This window comes from Eutrigla gurnardus (genome assembly GCF_963514095.1).
Source record: "Eutrigla gurnardus genome assembly, chromosome: 11".
Classification (NCBI taxonomy): domain Eukaryota; kingdom Metazoa; phylum Chordata; class Actinopteri; order Perciformes; family Triglidae; genus Eutrigla; species Eutrigla gurnardus.
This window is the reverse complement of record NC_139925.1, coordinates 2,232,466-2,251,120: the sequence shown is the minus strand read 5'-3', so window position 1 is coordinate 2,251,120 and position 18,655 is coordinate 2,232,466. Positions and strand designations below refer to the sequence as shown.

Below are 18,655 nucleotides of genomic sequence, written 5' to 3'. Positions count from 1 at the left end.
TCTTTCCCCCCGTTTCCTGCTTCCAGAGGAGTTCGTCCAGTCGGTGCAGAGCACGGCCGGCATGGCCGTCGTGTTGTTGGTCCGGTCTGTGATTGGCTGTGGAGACGACGTGGCCTCTGTGGTGAGTCGAGGATGCAGAAGTCTGGATTACGTTGAGATCCTCTGAATGAGCCCGGCTGACTTCCCGTGTGTTTGTGGATCAGGTGTGCAGTCTGCTGCGGGGCTCAGGTCCGGGTCTGGACTCGGCCCCTCGCTGGTTGCAGCAGAGGTGTGAGGGTCTGCGTGCCGCCGGCCGCCCGCCGGGCGTCTCCCTGTATCTGTGTCACGGCGCTCTGGCCATGCTGAGCTGGAAGGGTGCTGCCCCCTTGGGACCGCAGCGGGAACAGCTGCTGCTGCTGGTCCCCGACACGCTGCTGGACCTCGACACCAGGTCGGTGAGCTGGACCCGTTCAGGACTTACTGCCGGGCCATCAATCTGTTATTACCTTTCAAAATCATAATAAGACATATAAGGTGGAGTCTGTCATTCTAATCCAATACGGGTGTTATTTGGGGGTCCCTCCACCGGGTCTCTCTAGGCCTTGGGGGTTCCTCCACCGGGTCTCTATAGGCCTTGGGGGTCCCTCCACCGGGTCTCTATAGGCCTTGGGGATCCCTCCACCGGGTCTCTATAGGCCTTGGGGGTTCCTCCACCGGGTCTCTGTAGGCCTTGGGGGTCCCTCCACCGGGTCTCTCTAGGCCTTGGGGGATCCTTCACCGGGTCTCTATAGGCCTTGGGGGTTCCTCCACCGGGTCTCTCTAGGCCTTGGGGGATCCTTCACCGGGTCTCTATAGGCCTTGGGGGTTCCTCCACCGGGTCTCTCTAGGCCTTGGGGGATCCTTCACCGGGTCTCTCTAAGCCTTGGGGGATCCTTCACCGGGTCTCTATAGGCCTTGGGGGTCCCTCCACCGGGTCTCTCTAGGCCTTGGGGGTCCCTCCACCGGGTCTCTCTAAGCCTTGGGGGATCCTTCACCGGGTCTCTATAGGCCTTGGGGGTCCCTCCACCAGGTCTCTCTAGGCCTTGGGGGTCCCTCCACCAGGTCTCTTTAGACCTTGGGGGGCCCCTCCACCGGGTCTCTATAGGCCTTGGGGGTTCCTCCACCGGGTCTCTATAGGCCTTGGGGGTCCCTCCACCGGGTCTCTATAGGCCTTGGGGATCCCTCCACCGGGTCTCTATAGGCCTTGGGGGTTCCTCCACCGGGTCTCTGTAGGCCTTGGGGGTCCCTCCACCGGGTCTCTCTAGGCCTTGGGGGATCCTTCACCGGGTCTCTATAGGCCTTGGGGGTTCCTCCACCGGGTCTCTCTAGGCCTTGGGGGATCCTTCACCGGGTCTCTATAGGCCTTGGGGGTTCCTCCACCGGGTCTCTCTAGGCCTTGGGGGATCCTTCACCGGGTCTCTCTAAGCCTTGGGGGATCCTTCACCGGGTCTCTATAGGCCTTGGGGGTCCCTCCACCGGGTCTCTCTAGGCCTTGGGGGTCCCTCCACCGGGTCTCTCTAAGCCTTGGGGGATCCTTCACCGGGTCTCTATAGGCCTTGGGGGTCCCTCCACCAGGTCTCTCTAGGCCTTGGGGGTCCCTCCACCAGGTCTCTTTAGACCTTGGGGGGCCCCTCCACCGGGTCTCTATAGGCCTTGGGGGTTCCTCCACCGGGTCTCTATAGGCCTTGGGGGTCCCTCCACCGGGTCTCTATAGGCCTTGGGGGTCCCTCCACCAGGTCTCTTTAGACCTTGGGGGGCCCCTCCACCGGGTCTCTATAGGCCTTGGGGGTTCCTTCACCGGGTCTCTATAGGCCTTGGGGGTCCCTCCACCAGGTCTCTCTAGGCCTTGGTGGGTCCTCGGCCTTGAAGACCCCTGATTTATTACATATTAAAAGCTGCTTGTCTGTTTATTTGGATCCCTGCAGTATCAAGGAGTCCAGTACGGCCATGGTGGTGGCTCGGGTCCTGACCCTGTGGAGCAGCGCTGCTCTGGACTGCCTGCAGGGGGCGATGCAGCCCTGCCCCCCCCACCTACAACGGTCCCTCAGCGGCGGCTCGGAGCTGCAGCGCCACCTGCTGGAGCACATCTACTCCCACTGGGAGCACCCGCTGGACGGGGTCCGCCACCAGACCCGCTCCCTGTTCCACAACCTCCTGCTCCTCCACCAGCACGCCAGCAACCAGCCGGCCCCAGACCCGACCCGGGACCCGTACATCACGGAGCTCACCCAGAGCCTGCTGGGACTGGAGTGGCACATGAGGGGGAAGTACGGCTCCCTGGGCTGCCTGGTGGAGCTCTGCGGGGCGGGCTACCTGCTCCACGTCCAGCCCCAGCTGCCTTCCTGTCTCCTGGGCCTGATGGGGGACCAGAGTCTGGCTCCTTACGCCAGCGACCTCCTGGAGAGGCTGTTCGTCAGCCACAAGGCCCAGCTGGCCGGTGAGGCAGAAGACGAGGCGGCCACGCCGGACTGGATGGAGCTCTGGCACCGGACCTGGGTGACTCCCTTGCTGCAGGTGCTGTGCCGTGCCAGACTGGACCAGACCACGTACATCCTGGACTACTTCCTCCCCAAGCTGCTGCGCTGCAGCCCCTCCAGTCTGGGTCACATGGTGCAGGCGTTGCAGGACATGGCGCCGTGCAGCTCTGGTAAAGGCTCAGATACACGTCAGAGGTTGGGTCGTAAAAATGACAGGATCGGACCAAACCACGTCAGGAACGTTTAATATCAACACACCCGATAATAATAATGATAAATCTATTATTATGTATAATTATTATAGCATTATAATATAATTCATTAATAATAATAATAATACTAAGACTACTTCTATTATTTTATATTTGATTATTTTATCAAAGTGATGTACAACAAGAAGAATATAAGAGTAAAAACAATACATTAAAAACAGTAAAAACAAGAACACTATTTTAGTTTTTACTGGTATCTGTGTGTTACATGTATGTCTGTATGTTACAAGTGAAAACAATACAAATAAAGTATACAAAAAGAGTTATCCAGAAAAAAACATTCACAGTAAAATTACAAGAAAAGAAAATACATGCAGATCTATTTTTTATTTATTAATATTGTCCTCCTTCAACCGGGAGGAGATCCTGCAGCTCCATCTGCAACGCTCCGAGTCATATATAAATCATGGAAAATACCAGGTGAAACCAACCGCTGATCCCCATATATATATATTTATCTAGTTTATAGTACTTTGGTCTCCTCTGGTTATTCTCATGATATGTCAGCCGCATATTATTGATTCTCAACTCCACAAAGCTTTCCTTTGTGAGGAATTAAACGTCCTCTTAAATCGTCAAACAGATCTCTAAATGCTGTTTTTCTGCCCTGCCAGGTCCTTCGGGGGGCAGCAGGGGGGCACTGGGAGCTCTCATGACCTGCCTGCGGGCCGCCAGGGCCCAGGGGGTCGTCCCCCCCTCAAAGGAGGGTCTGTGGGGGGGGCTGGTGCCCGTCTGCCTCCTCCAACAAGCTCTGGTTCACAAACACCATCAGGTGAGTGCTCCGTTGTTCCCTTCATGCGTACATGTCTGGATGTTTACTGACGTGTGGTCGACCCCCCCAGGTGAGGATGGACGCGTTGGGCTTAGTGTGCGAGAGCCACCGCAGCACCGAAGCCCTGACCCCCCAGGAAATGGAGCTGATCCGCCACTTCCTGTCGCCCAACCTCAACAGCCAGTCGCCGGGCGTCCGGCAGCAGACCGTCAGCCTGCTGAAGAAGGTTTTTACCCTCACATGTCTGTCTCAAAGACGCCGGCAGCACACGCCCTCCAGGCCCTAACGCTGGTTCTAAAAATAAATTAATAGAATGTTTTATGGGTTTCTAGTTTCTGGCTGAATTTTAAAATGTTAAGCTGGTTAAAGTCAGCCTCTGGGCTCGGAGCAGGTTATACAAGGGGATGGAACTAATCACCTCCTCCAGGCGTGTGTGTGTGTGTGTGTGTGTGTGTGTGTGTCCTTGGGCAACCCGTCACCCTAATAATCTTTACACTCATTCATAACTGTATGCTCAAGGGAGCGCATGGTTGTGGCGATGATACAATAATTATAAATAAAACCTGTTTTATTGAGCGTTTAATAGCAGTCGTTGACTCCATCGCTCCTCTGAACCGGCCGCAAAGCAGCAAAGGATAAAAACAAGCCTTGTCATGATTCAAAAAGAAACGACATCTGCAGAAAAGTTTGGTCTCATTTTGAACTTTAACATCTGCAGATTGATTTAATACCCAGATATGTTATGATCCTTTTAATGTCAGGCACAATCAGGCGGGAACGGTTTTCAGAAAAGTGAAGCTGTTAGTTAGCTACTAAGATGACTTTAACACTTAGCTGTAAAGTTGACCTTGAATTAGATCCAGTAAGGTTGCTGCTCGGAGATCTTCACATCCCAAGGAGGTGCTGATGATGGGATTTTAATGAGCATCACTTGATGAAATGCTCTTCTGTGCAGCTGCTCTGCAGAATGAAGGACAGCAGTGTGATGCTGCAGAAGAAGCTGATCCAGGAGAGAGACCAGCAGCAGAGAGACCGAGATCAACACACACTTCGTCTTTACAAGGTACGTCACACACACACACACACACACACACACACACACACACACACACACACACACACACACACACACACACACACTCACACGCACACACGCACACACACACACACACACACACACACACAGACACACAGACACACACACACACACACACACACACACACACTCACACACACACACACACACACTCACACGCACACACACACACACACACACACACACACAGAGTCTTTTTTGTTTTTATGAATATAAACGTGTGTGTGTGTGTGTGTGTGTGTGTGTGTGTGTGTGTGTGTGTGTGTGTGTGTGTGTGTCTGTGTGTCTGTGTGTGTGTGTGTGTGTGTCTGTGTGTCTGTGTGTCTGTGTGTGTGTGTGTGTGTGTGTGTGTGTGTGTGTGTGTGTCTGTGTGTCTGTGTGTCTGTGTGTGTGTGTGTGTGTGTGTGTGTGTGTGTGTGTGTGTGTGTGTGTGTGTCTGTGTGTCTGTGTGTGTGTGTGTGTGTGTGTGTGTGTGTGTGTGTGTGTGTGTGTGTGTGTGTGTCTGTGTGTCTGTGTGTCTGTGTGTGTGTGTGTGTGTGTGTGTGTGTGTGTGTAGGAGTTCCTGTGCTGGCTGTGTGTGACGTTGATGGAGGTTCTGCTTCCTGGAGCTTCCTTCTCTAAATGCCTCATGTGCCTCCAGCTGCTGGGTCTGCTGGCCGAGTTCTTCACCTTCAGCACCGGTACGCCAGCTCAGCTCAGCATGACTCAGCAAACCTTACAAAACAACATGACTAATACAATATACTACAAAATATAGATATCCAATAATAAGTCATGTTGGAAAAGCAATGGCCAACTTTAAAGTTGACTTGAATCATGAAGCTATAACTTTGTTAGCAGCTTCACACCAGAATCCACATGGATCCAGATCCAGTAAGGGTGCCGCTTGTGTTCATCAGATCCACCCGTCGCTCCTCCACAGTCCAAATATGGTCAATCCGTCTACTGGTTGCAAAAAAAAAAAAAATTGGTGGCTTTAAAACCGTAGTCCAACAACCAACGGGTGTCGTCACCATGACAACGTCCACTTCTCATATACAGCCTATGATCTATTGAAATTGAGGATTTTGAATTTGTTTTTTATGGTGATGACGTCATAAAATAAGACATTCAAAACTTCAACCTTAATAGAAGCTCTGAATGTAAACAAAAACCCAAAAAGACCAGTTTGGAGTCCCTGACCCGGCAGCGATCCACTACCAGTCTCCGATGCCAGTCTGGCGGTCCAGCTCAGCGAGTCCTCCTCCCCCATCACTTCTGCCTCTCTGCGTTGTCCTCAGGACCCGATGTGTTCGCCCTCGGTGAAGCGGTGACCTCCGCCCACGCTCAGAACGTCCTCTACTGCGTCGCCAGCAACTTCCTGGAAGTCAAACAACTGGCCTCGACGTTGCTACGGCAACTCCCCCCGTCAGCCGTGGGACTGCAGGTTAATATGAGGACTCTGCTCTGACAGTGGTTTACTAGCACTGATGCAGTGTTTGATGAAGTTGTCTGTCGTCCCGTGAGGTGGCGGAGAGGATGCGCTGCGTGCTCCGGGCGGCTCTGGACCTCAGCACCAGCACCAAGCCCTTTGACAGCGTCACGGCGGCCCACCTCCTCAACCTGCTGCTGCAGCAGCCGGACCTGGACCAGGCTCTGCTGCACTGCGCCCGGGAGCAGGGCCTGGACTTCCAGCCGCCCTCCTCCTCCTCGCTGTCCCAGGCTTCGGAGACCGCCACCTTGGAGCTCAACACACTGGCTGGTAAGACCCAGGTCCAGGTCACCAACAATTTTCAGACTGAGAGGTACCTGAGGGGAACATGGGTGCTCATCTCCCCGTCACCATGGAGACCACCACTCACTGTAGCACTTTAAAACAATCTCTGTTGTACATGTTATAAAACCCTCCGTGTTGTCTCCTCCCTCAGTGGTTCAGTTCCTGCTGCGTTGTCTGCAGACGGAGGTGTCGCGGGCCGAGGCCTCGCTGCTGCAGGCGGCGGCTTCCCATCCGCTCTACGGCAGAGCCCACTGCATCACCGCCGTCCTGCAGCAGCTCAGCACCGGGTGAGCCTGAACGCATCACAAACGCATCACACACCTCAGCACCGGGTGAGCCTGAACGCATCACAAACGCATCACACACCTCAGCACCGGGTGAGCCTGAACGCATCACAAACACATCACACACCTCAGCACCGGGTGAGCCTGAACGCCTCACAAACACACCTCAGCACCGGGTGAGCCTGAACGCCTCACAAACACACCTCAGCACCGGGTGAGCCTGAACGCATCACAAACACATCACACACCTCAGCACCGGGTGAGCCTGAACGCCTCACAAACACACCTCAGCACCGGGTGAGCCTGAACGCATCACAAACACATCACACACCTCAGCACCGGGTGAGCCTGAACGCCTCACAAACACACCTCAGCACCGGGTGAGCCTGAACGCCTCACAAACACACCTCAGCACCGGGTGAGCCTGAACGCATCACAAACACATCACACACCTCAGCACCGGGTGAGCCTGAACGCATCACAAACACATCACACACCTCAGCACCGGGTGAGCCTGAACGCATCACAAACGCATCACACACCTCAGCACCGGGTGAGCCTGAACGCATCACAAACACATCACACACCTCAGCACCGGGTGAGCCTGAACGCATCACAAACACATCACACACCTCAGCACCGGGTGAGCCGGAACGCATCACAAACACATCACACACCTCAGCACCGGGTGAGCCTGAACGCATCACAAACGCATCACACACCTCAGCACCGGGTGAGCCTGAACGCATCACAAACGCATCACACACCTCAGCACCGGGTGAGCCTGAACGCATCACAAACACATCACACACCTCAGCACCGGGTGAGCCTGAACGCATCACAAACACATCACACACCTCAGCACCGGGTGAGCCTGAACGCATCACAAACACATCACACACCTCAGCACCGGGTGAGCCGGAACGCATCACAAACATGAACACGTAGATCTGCTGCATCGCCGTCGCCTTACCTGCTTTTTTGTTTTGTTCATTCAAATGTTTATTGAAATTGGATTACATTATACAGCGCAACATATAAACATCATTAAACAACATGAATAAAACAATCTGAAATATAATAAAAGCTAATAATGATATATACCTACCTATAAACACACACACCTCCCTGCTTGTTTGATGTGCAGGCGTTTGAGCCAGGCGGAGCCGTGGAGGCGTCTGGTGGCGGAGCTGATCGCCGTGTGCTACAGGATGTCTGACGTGGTCTCGCCTGTAGTCCAGAGCTCCTCGCCAGAAGGACTCATCCCCATGGATACGGACTCAGGTAGTCAGGCTGCTCGTCGTGGCCCCCTGGATTATCCTGAATTACTTTGGCAAGATAATCATGAAATTTTCATATGGTCCCATGTCTACATTCTAGACCAGAGATCTTCAAATGGGGTCCAGGAACCTTTCTGGGTTCTGCAGAGTTATAGTAGGGGGTTGCCAAAATTAGGGGGTCCTAAAAACTGATTGTTTTCCTGCAGGTTTTCCCATGAAATAGCAACAGAATGGAATATTCAGAGAGGTTTTGCAGGACAGAGTTAGACGTTGATTTGGTAGAATCACCAGGGAGGTGGTGGACCTCCCACGAGAAGACATCAGGAATATGACATGTGTATCCTGTGTGTTTGGATAGAGACGTCCGCAGGTCTGCAGAGGATCCTGCAGGAGATTCAGCCCAGGGACACGAACGACTTCTTCACCAGCGCCAGAGAGCTGGACACGCACCACGGAGACGAGCACACAAACACCCCGACCACACATACCAACACAGGTGAGTCCGCCTGCCATTCAAACACCGGGGGGGGGGGGGGGGGGGCTTAAAGGCACCAGGCACCGCCGGGATTATGTCTGACCTACTGGGTATCTTCCACGTGTGATCCAATGTGCAGCTCGTATTCCCTAATGTGCCGACAGATTTTTCTTCTGAGCTAAAACCGGAGAATATCCGGTTCAAACAGATCCTCATTGTTCTCCCTGAAGTTTGCTGTGAAGCGATGTCATGGAGCCGTCGGCTCACTGCACCAGACTTTGTTTAAAAACCTATTTAAATGTCCTTTTTTTGCACCTGGAACATTGACTTTCTCTATTTGATACGTTTTTAATCAATGTAAAAAAACATTGTGTAGTTTTGATGCTTGTGAGTGCAGTACCGGTAGTGTCCTGATGGGGGAAGTGTTCAACCTCATTTTTGTGTGGTAGAACGGTGCACAGTCCGATCCTTCTACCAGTCTTATTAAATGAATGACTGAAACTTTATAGTGGTGTGTGTGTGTGTGTGTGTGTGTGTGTGTGTGTGTGTGTGTGTGTGTGTGTGTGTGTGTGTGTGTGTGTGTGTGTGTGTGTGTGTGTGTGTGTGTCTGTGTCTGTGTGTCTGTGTGTCTGTGTGTCTGTGTGTGTGTCAGGCGGTGAGGGCTACAGGGTGACAGCCCAGATGGTGCTGGTATGTTGCTGGCGGAGCATGAAGGAAGTGGCCATGCTGCTCGGACAGCTGTGTCAGAGTCTGCCTCTGCTCTACACCAGCGACACACACACACAACCCAGACTCATCACGGAAACACAGGTGAGACCCAACGTACCACACACACACACACACACACACACACATACACACACACACACACACACACACACACACTCCATCTATTACTGCCGTGTCCTCACATACAGTAGCGTGGTCTCAGGTGTGTTCATTGCTGTGAACCTCCAGTTCTGAAAAGTGAAGCCAAATCTGAAGTGCCTTAAACTGTCATCCTCTCTGCTGGCCACCAGGGGGCGACTCCTCTCTGGTGGTATAGAAGTCTATGAGAAAATGGTCCTACTTCTCTCTGCTGGCCACCAGGGGGCGACTCCTCTCTGGTTGTATAGAAGTCTATGAGAAAATGGTCCTACTTCTCTCTGCTGGCCACCAGGGGGCGACTCCTCTCTGGTTGTATAGAAGTCTATGAGAAAATGGTCCTACTTCTCTCTGCTGGCCACCAGGGGGCGACTCCTCTCTGGTTGTATAGAAGTCTATGAGAAAATGGTCCTACTTCTCTCTGCTGGCCACTAGGGGGCGACTCCTCTCTGGTTGTATAGAAGTCTATGAGAAAATGGTCCTACTTCTCTCTGCTGGCCACTAGGGGGCGACTCCTCTCTGGTTGTATAGAAGTCTATGAGAAAATGGTCCTACTTCTCTCTGCTGGCCACTAGGGGGCGACTCCTCTCTGGTTGTATAGAAGTATATGAGAAAATGGTCCTACTTCTCTCTGCTGGCCACCAGGGGGCGACTCCTCTCTGGTTGTATAGAAGTCTATGAGAAAATGGTCCTACTTCTCTCTTGATGTATTATCTCAGTAAACATGGTAAACATGAGTTTATGGTAGTTAATATTAATAAGTGTGAGTGAGGTGAATCTACCTGTAGTGAGACAGGTGAGCTCACAGACAGACCGCCCCTTTAATTGATGCTGGGGAGTAGAGAGATAAATCATGTTGTGTGTTTTGGAACATGACGATCTGTCTTTAATAGTGTGATAATAGTGTGTTTGAAAGAGAGCAGAATAGGATATTGTTTAATATTATGAATGAAGCTCTGAAGCATCCAGCTGTTTGATACAGCTCTGTTTGTTAGAGGTGCTGTTTATATGCTGCTGTTAAACTACAAGTCTGTCTTGTTCTAGAAAGCTGTTCGTCATTTATTTTGGTGTGTGTGTGTGTGTGTGTGTGTGTGTGTGTGTGTGTGTGTGTGTGTGTGTGTGTGTGTGTGTGTGTGTGTGTGTGTGTGTGTGTGTGTGTGTGTGTGTGTGTGTGTGTGTGTGAGTGTGAAGCCACGCTGGGAGGCTCTTCAATTAGCATCCGCCCTCATTAGCGCCGCACTTTCATTTGAGGCCCGACCCTGCTGGTTTAACGGCCGCGACGCCCCTCCCTTCTCCACTGCATTCTTTCCAAATCACTTCCACCGCCAGCAGGAAAACACAGAGCGCTCCAAACAACACACACACACACACACAAACACAGACTCACACACACAAACACAGACTCACGCAGGAATAGTTGTCTGAGTGGTTCAGCATGTGAATGTCCATAATAACAAGGGTAGCAGACATAGGCCGTGTTTGTCTGTGTAGGGGGTAAAGTGTGTGTGTGTGTGTGTGTGTGTGTGTGTGTGTGTGTGTGTGTGTGTGTGTGTGTGTGTGTGTGTGTGTGTGTGTGTGTGTGTGTGTGTGTGTGTGTGTGTGTGTGTGTGTGTGTGTGTGTGTGTGTGTGGGCGGGGGGTTGTGATGGAGGGCTACAGTTTTGATCAGGAAGGAGATCAGATTGGTTCCTACATGAGCAGCTGGCTGTGTGTTGTACTGCACGTCATTGGCTTTTATCTCCTCTTCCTGTTTGACATAAACTGAAATTTTATTTGAATATATTGTAACTACAATGGTTTATATGGAATTATTGATGTAACTTCCAGTGAAGCCAACCCTGAAGTGCCTTAAGGGTCCAGGTCCATTTAGAGTCCACCAGACCAGAAAGCAGGGGATGCTTTAGGGGGCGGGGCTTACCTGCTGATTGACAGGTCGCTACCAATGCTAGTTAGCTACTAACACTTCGCTGTAACGTTGACCTTCAATCATGAAGCTATCTTTGTTAGCAGCTTCACACCAGAATCCACATGGATCCAGATCCTTCAAAACTGTGGTCCCTAAACAGACGGGTGCCGTCACCATGACGACGTCCTCTTATTTCCAATCAATGCCCCTAGACCAGATGGACATAATACTGCGCCGCATAAAACAAGCAGCATCGTCTTAACCGTCACTGCGGTGGTGACATCATTGCTGCAGCGTCCTGCAGAGATAATTCATGGTGATATCATAACATGTTGCCCGCTGCGGTAACCATGGCGATGGGCTTCGTTACATAACAAACTGTGAGGACCACGTGGACGAGGGGAAACTCTGAACTCCTGTCCTCTCTGTCCTTACCGCATCCCTCCTTTCTTTTACATTCACTTGCCATCGGTTCCACGCCTGTGTGTGTGTGTGTGTGTGTGTGTGTGTGTGTGTGTGTGTCTGTGTGTGTCTGTGTGTGTGTGTGTGTGTGTGTGTGTCTGTGTGTGTGTGTGTGTGTGTGTGTGTGTCTGTGTGTGTGTGTGTGTGCGTGTGTGCGTGTTAATGGGTCGATTCCAGTAGTTTTTGGAAAGTTGGGCCCGGCTTGCGGACGCAGTCATTCCTGCCTGCCGCAGCGATGACATGCGTGGGCAAAACGAATGTGTGACCAAAACGCGTCTCTATCCCAAATGTGTGTGAGCTCAACACCTCCTGCGGTCCCTTGGGCACGGCATCCTGTGTTACATCCTCGTTGGCATGGCAACGCTGCAGATGTTTCCGTCACTGGGTGGTACACGGCAGCAGCAACGGCATTAATGCTGCGGGGTTTGATTTCTCTCTTTATTACACTACTTAGTCGATCATTCAGAGATGCTTAATGAAGGAAGGGAGACAGAACTGTGATGCTTATAGTAACCGATGGCTCGTGATCAAGCTTGTGCCTTGTGAGTGGGACGGACCACCAGGGTCGCCGGTCAGCTGGAGCTTGGCAGCTCAGGTGTTTATTTGGTGAAGCAAATAAACACCCGACACACACACACACACACACACAGCTGTGAACACAATAGGAAGGCTTTGTCCGACTAGTAGCTCTTCAGTCCATAATATTTACATTTCGTGTTGCTCCCTGATATTACTTTGACGGAATCCCACAGTGGAAAAATGTACCGTTCAAGTTCAAGCACAGACTTTATGTAAGAAGTGGACGTCGTCATGGTGACGTCACCCGTTGGTTAGTGGACTACGGTTTTGATGCATCTTGGATTTTTTGCAACCAGTGAAGGAAGTGACCATATTTGGACTGCATCAACTTAACAGCTAAGTGTCATCTTAGTCATCTTAGTAGCTAACTAGCATTGGTAGCATGGTAGAGACCTGTCAATCAGAGAGGAGTCGCCCCCTGGTGGCCAGCAGAGAGAAGTAGGACCATTTTCTCATAGACTTCTATACAACCAGAGAGGAGTCGCCCCCTGGTGGCCAGCAGAGAGAAGTAGGACCATTTTCTCATATACTTTTATAAAACCGGGCAAGAGGCAAGAAAACGACAGTTTAAGGCACTTCAGCGTTGGCTTCACTTTTTTCACCAGGTGATGATTCATACAAGCGAGTGTGATGAATCTGGTTTAGCTGCTGTTGGCAGAGCTGACCCATTGAGTGGTTATAATGGTTCTATGGCGTCCACTGTTACCACTCCTATTGAGTGTTTATTATGCTGGGAATATTGAATTAGGGGGAGACTTTGGACGCAGCTGAAGACTTCTTTGAGTCTATGAAACTGAAAAAGAAGTCACAGGAGATGATGTGACTTCATGCAGTATTCGGCTCTGCAGCTGCATAGAATAAGTGTATTAGTTACACTTGTTGTTCTACAGGGACATTTCTGAAAAAGCCCAAAACGATGAGATGCCAGAAGGTGAAGCAGAGCTCCAGTTGCTCCTGCAGTAACAAACATCAGAGTGCTGTCTCAGCCTCGGCTGTCAGGCAGCAGTTTGCTATTTGGGTCACTGTCACGGCCCGACCACACATGTAATTACACTTGGGAAACTTCTCTCCACACATGGACGGGTTTCTGGGAAACGGGCACGTTTGCAAACAGGAAGTTGACGTCTAAATAAAGTGCCCATCCCCCCCCCGATCCTCCCCGGCACGCGCAGGAAGCTGGACGGGTCCTTTTAAACCGTTACACAGACGGGGCAGCTTTAAATAGGCTGAAGCCGCGGGTCCGGCTCGGTCCGGCTCGGTCCGGCTTGGCCCGGATCAGCACCGCAGCGGTCTGGGGCCCCGGCAGCCACGAGGGCCGTCTAAACAGTGACTGTCGCTGCCGTTTTTATCCCGGTGAGGTCAGGCCTGTCCTGGGAGTCCACTCTGGCCACCAAATGTGATAAGTCATCGGGCTTGGTCCCGCTGCGGTCCCGCCCGGTCCACGGTGTTTAAATTGAGTCCACTTTGGGTCTGCAGGGTCAGCTGAGTTTATAGACCCAGTCATGTGACCTGAAAGGGCTGGCTAAGCCCCATGATGGCACATATTCCTTTTTTATCATGAATTAATCAGTGACAAAATAGACGTATTTACAAAACCAAGTATTTGCAACTATACTAGTAATACAAACAATACATGAAAAAGATTAAATCTTTCTTATCTACTCTTTACTCACTTTATATTTGTATTTTCTTGGGGGGAATCAGCAGAAACCATGTTTAATTGAAAGCTGTCATTGTATTTTGTTATTGTGTTATTCATTCAGTTTCAGCACATTTTCCTCCCGCTGTGTTTTCCTCCTCAGGAACGCCGTCTCCACGCGCCGCCGCCTCGCTGCGTGACCTCAGGGTTCCTCTCTGAGGTCACGCAGCGCACTCCTGCTTCACTGCGGGTCTGTGTTAGTTTAGATGTTGTGTCTAACCCCACATCCCCTGAGGGGCTGTGGGGAGTTTTCACACAGTGTTGTTGCACCTCGCCGCTCCTCCCGTTGCCCTCCATGCCACCCCTGACTAAGTCGAGGCCCGGCCGCTGCTGTGGTGGCGGTGATGCCGCAGCCTAAATGACAGGGCTGCAGCGCTGCGTCCGCCTCGCCCTGCCGCCTCACCTGCAACACACTCACTGGCGTACAGCGCTCGCTTCTCCGTGTGTGTGTGTGTGTGTGTGTGTGTATAGTTAGAATAATGTCGCTAACACTATTACTAACTGGATGGTTTTACCGACGGTGGCCATTATGTGGATGTCTCAGCGTCCTGATTTGAACACGCTTGTCACGCCACTGACATGCCGCTCTCACGCTCGACATGCTCGGCTGCTCGCTGCTGAAAAAACCAAGTGGTTTCTCCCAAAACAAGAGCAGCAGCTTCCTGCCAAATGGAGGAAAGGCCGTTCCACCGGGATTCTTTCTTTGCTTTTTAGTTTGGCTTTTTTAAGAGAGAGTGGAGAAAAAAGCCGCTGAGGGGAAATTGCTCATTTTTGAGTGGAACATTTGAATGGAGTTATGTCATTAAGGGGTGGGTTTGGGTGGGCGGGGGGTAATTGTTTTGGCTTTAATATCAAGTTTATTGCATGTATTTAGATGTAATTGCTTGACTTCACAAAATGATTCACGGAGCAACAAAAAGCAGGAGGTTTACTATCGTGGTTTCATTTCCATCTCCGTGTTTTCCTCTGTTTATTATCGCACCAGGAGAATAATTCCCACGTAGGATGGATGAGTCAGGTGTTGCTTTAATGCACTTTGAGTTCATACATATAATAATAATAATAATAACTTGATTTATAAAGCACCTTTTAAAACAACAGCTTACAAAGTGACAGCAGAATATACACACATGCAACATACACATCAGCAGAGAAACCAGAGGTGGAGTTAAGATATGGTAAAAAGACATAGAAAGTCAAATAAATATATAAATAAAAACATTTCAATAAGATTACAATTTAAAAGTTAAAACGGACGACATCACATAAAAGCCAGTTTATGGCACTTATTAAAATGTGTTTTAAGAAGCTACTGATATCCTTTGGTGCATTTATTCTGAAACAAACATATCGATATCTGCATTTGAAGGCAACCTTCTGTTCCTCATTGGGAAGACCCAACTGATGGATCCTTGCACCCCAATGTATCCCAGGATTCATTGTGTTCATGGTCACATGGAGCGGATCATCATCATCATCAGCAGAATAAACTCTCAGCCTTGAAATACATCACGAAGCACTATCCTCCATCAGGATATAAAAAAATCATCCAAATATGATCTGGCTCCGTTTTATCAGATAACGTTAGTTACCTCTTCTGTGATCGCTCTAGTCAACTGCAACTGGTTGCTAGGCAACGGGAGCAGCAAACGTAACACAAACAGAAGGAAGTCCTCTGTAGACCAGACCTCTCGGTTCAGGAAGATCCTGGTCTGGTCCAGATTTCTGCCTAAAGTCTGCTAGTTCAGTGTTTTCTCTCCACTAGGTGGCGCTGTAACTCTTGCTCCTGGTGATGTTGGGACTCTGGAAGTCCTGATCCTGGTCTAGTCCTGCTCTGTGTGGAAAGTGTCCTGAGATAACGTTGGTTGTGATAAATAACATTTCATTGAATTGGTTGTTAAGATGTTGGTGGTGATGTCATTTAACTGTCCTCACACACACACACACACACACACACACACACACACACACACACACACACACACACACGTGTTCAGGCCCGTGTTCAGACAGCATCATCACTGTAGTTACTGTTCGGTCTGTCTGTTCCAGGTGGAGGGGGTCGGCCTGTACTTCCGTCAGCAGCTCCTGCAGTCCCGTCATCGTGGCGCCTTTGAACTGGCTTATGTGGGCTTTGTGCGCCTCACCGACATGCTCTGCAGGTGTGTGTGTGTGTGTGTGTGTGTGTGTGTGTGTGTGTGTGTGTGTGGCTGAAAGGTGATACTGCTGAATGACTGAGGGCATTAGTTCCCATTATGACACGACGTGTCAGTGTGCCTTGTAATTAGTCAGCAGGCGAGTCCTCTCCGCATCACTCTGCAGGTATAATAAAGGTAATCACCTCCAGCCTCCATAATCGGTGTTATTCACCGTGTGGAGCTCTGTGGACGGCCGGCAGACGACAGAGGAACGGGGCGTGAGAACATTAACCTGAAACATAATGGAGTAAAAAAAAACAAAAAACAAAGTTTACATTTAAATAACAGTACCTTAGTACCTTAAAGCTGCATTCTCTCTGCTGGCCACCAGGGGGCGACTCCTCTCTGGTTGTATAGAAGTCTATGAGAAAATCAGAATCCACATGGATCCAGATCCAGTAAGATTCTGCCACTTTTGTTCATCTGATCAACCCGTCGTCCTCCACAGTCCAAATATGGTCACTTCCTTCCTTCTACTGGTTGCAGAAAATCCAAGATGGCGACAACCACAATGCCAAACTCGAGGCTTCAAAACTGTTGTCAACAAACCGATGGGTGACGTTACCATGACGACTGCCACTTCCTATACAGAATCTCTGCTTGGTACAGAGATGAGTCAGGATAGGGTTAGCCTAGCTTAGCATAAAGACTGTTACCGGGAGAGACAGCTTGGTGGGTTCAGTCCAAAGAGAATAAATACGATTCCAAAGCTCACTTATTAACACACAGCTTCTTATTTGTTCAAACGTTTACAAACTCAGAAATAAAGAAATCATAATTAGTGATTCTAAGGGGACGTAGTGTTTTCTGCTGTAGTACAGCAGTTCCAGTCGGGATGATGTCATTGAGCCGGTAACCCCGGTGATGACGGGACTTCACTGCACACGCCTGTTTGTTTGGCAAGAAAAGGTTCCTCCACTTAACTTCCATTAAAACCCACAAATTGTAACGTTTATGCTTGTGTTTGTGTGCAGAGCCGATAATTGAGATCCAGCGTGTTAATTAGGGAGCTTTCCGAGTCCTTCTTTAAAGAAACCCCCTACTAATAAATGAATAATTAAATACACTTCTTTTGCTTTGCGTTTCAAGAGACGAGTGCCTCCACTATCGATGTCTTTAAGTTTTTTTTAGCACAAAGACCAAATATTCCTACACAAACCAACAGGTTCTGTATTTTCAAGCTTCTCGTGGTTGTGAAGAGGCTGACGGCTCGTCTCTGGCGCTGCCAGGAACAACATGGACCATGACGTGGTCTTGTAAAACCCCCTCTGGTCTTCTTGGAATAATCCTACTATGGACAGGATAAGCCACGCCCCCTTCCAGTGGACCACCATGGGACCTTATTTTGGAAAACGCTGAGAGACAAATACATTTCATTTATTTGAATTGTACCATGAATTACACTTCCAATGTTGGACTTGGACAGTTATGTTTTAAATTCACAGACTTCTGTTATAGTTTTAAGAAAAAGCTCAAAACTTACTTTAAACTTGCTTTTAATTAATTCACACTTTTGTTTTTGCTTTTTGTCACTTTTCCTGTCTTTCCAATATTTAATATACTTGTTTTACGACTTTAAATTTGATTATTATTAATATTATTCCCCCCCCGCTAGTATAAGTGCACATTTTTTATGTATTTATTAACCTTTAATAACTTATTTTTTCCCCTTGCTTTCTCACTCTGTTTTGTTTTATTACGTGTTGATTTATTTATTTATTTTTAAAGCACTAAAGCTGCATTTATTGTAATGGAAGGTGCTTTATACAGTAAATAAAGTTTATTAGGTGTAAGTCATGGTACAATTCAAACAGATGTGTCTCACCATTGGGGGGCGTGGCTTAGCTCTTATCCTCCCAACGGGAAGGGAAATAAAACAATATTTTAAAGTAAGTAATTGTACGACATGAAAAAAGGTGATGACCACGAGGCGGCGTCGACTTTGAACCTCCCAAAACACTTGTTTTGTTCTCGTACGTTGTGTAACGAGGGCGACATTCTCGTGTGTGTGTGTGTGTGTGTGTGTGTGTGTGTGTGTGTGTGTGTGTGTGTGTGTGTGTGTGTGTGTGTGTGTGTGTGTGTGTGTGTGTGTGTGTGTGTGTGTGTGTGTGTGTGTGTGTCAGCACTATAAACCATATGGAAGAGGTGATATTACATTTGATTTTATCTGACCATTCGTAGGTCAGTGTCTGTTAAGTTTTCTACTTTTACCACATGGACACGATACACAGAAGATGGATATTTTCCATAACTTTGAACTAGTTAAACTATTCATCCATTACTTTTTAGTTTTTTTCAAACATTTATCCATCACTTTGACTATATTAATCACATATTCATCACTATTAGCTAACAAGTTAAACATAAATCCATTATTTTTTAACATAAAAGCATCACTTTTAGTTTCTCAAACATTCATCTGTTACTTTTACCTGTTATGTTCTGCTTGCGTACTCAGTCGTTAGTTCTCCGTGCTATTATAAGCTGTTATAATTTCTATATATTTTCATTCTTATTT

The 18,655-nt window shown here is 49.3% G+C and overlaps 1 protein-coding gene across 1 annotated transcript in view; it reads left to right on the top strand.

Annotated features, from left to right (window-relative positions):
- The window catches only part of thada (THADA armadillo repeat containing), a 63,004-nt gene that overhangs the window by 5,584 nt on the left and 38,765 nt on the right, over positions 1–18,655 (top strand). The window contains exons 9-22 of the mRNA XM_084021497.1: positions 27–121; positions 204–430; positions 1,944–2,665; positions 3,382–3,539; positions 3,610–3,765; positions 4,495–4,602; positions 5,192–5,315; positions 5,916–6,061; positions 6,142–6,376; positions 6,543–6,678; positions 7,823–7,959; positions 8,314–8,451; positions 9,083–9,240; positions 15,992–16,101. Coding sequence (XP_083877623.1) covers positions 27–121; positions 204–430; positions 1,944–2,665; positions 3,382–3,539; positions 3,610–3,765; positions 4,495–4,602; positions 5,192–5,315; positions 5,916–6,061; positions 6,142–6,376; positions 6,543–6,678; positions 7,823–7,959; positions 8,314–8,451; positions 9,083–9,240; positions 15,992–16,101 — 2,650 coding nt within the window. The remainder of the gene's footprint in view (positions 1–26; positions 122–203; positions 431–1,943; positions 2,666–3,381; positions 3,540–3,609; positions 3,766–4,494; positions 4,603–5,191; positions 5,316–5,915; positions 6,062–6,141; positions 6,377–6,542; positions 6,679–7,822; positions 7,960–8,313; positions 8,452–9,082; positions 9,241–15,991; positions 16,102–18,655) is intronic.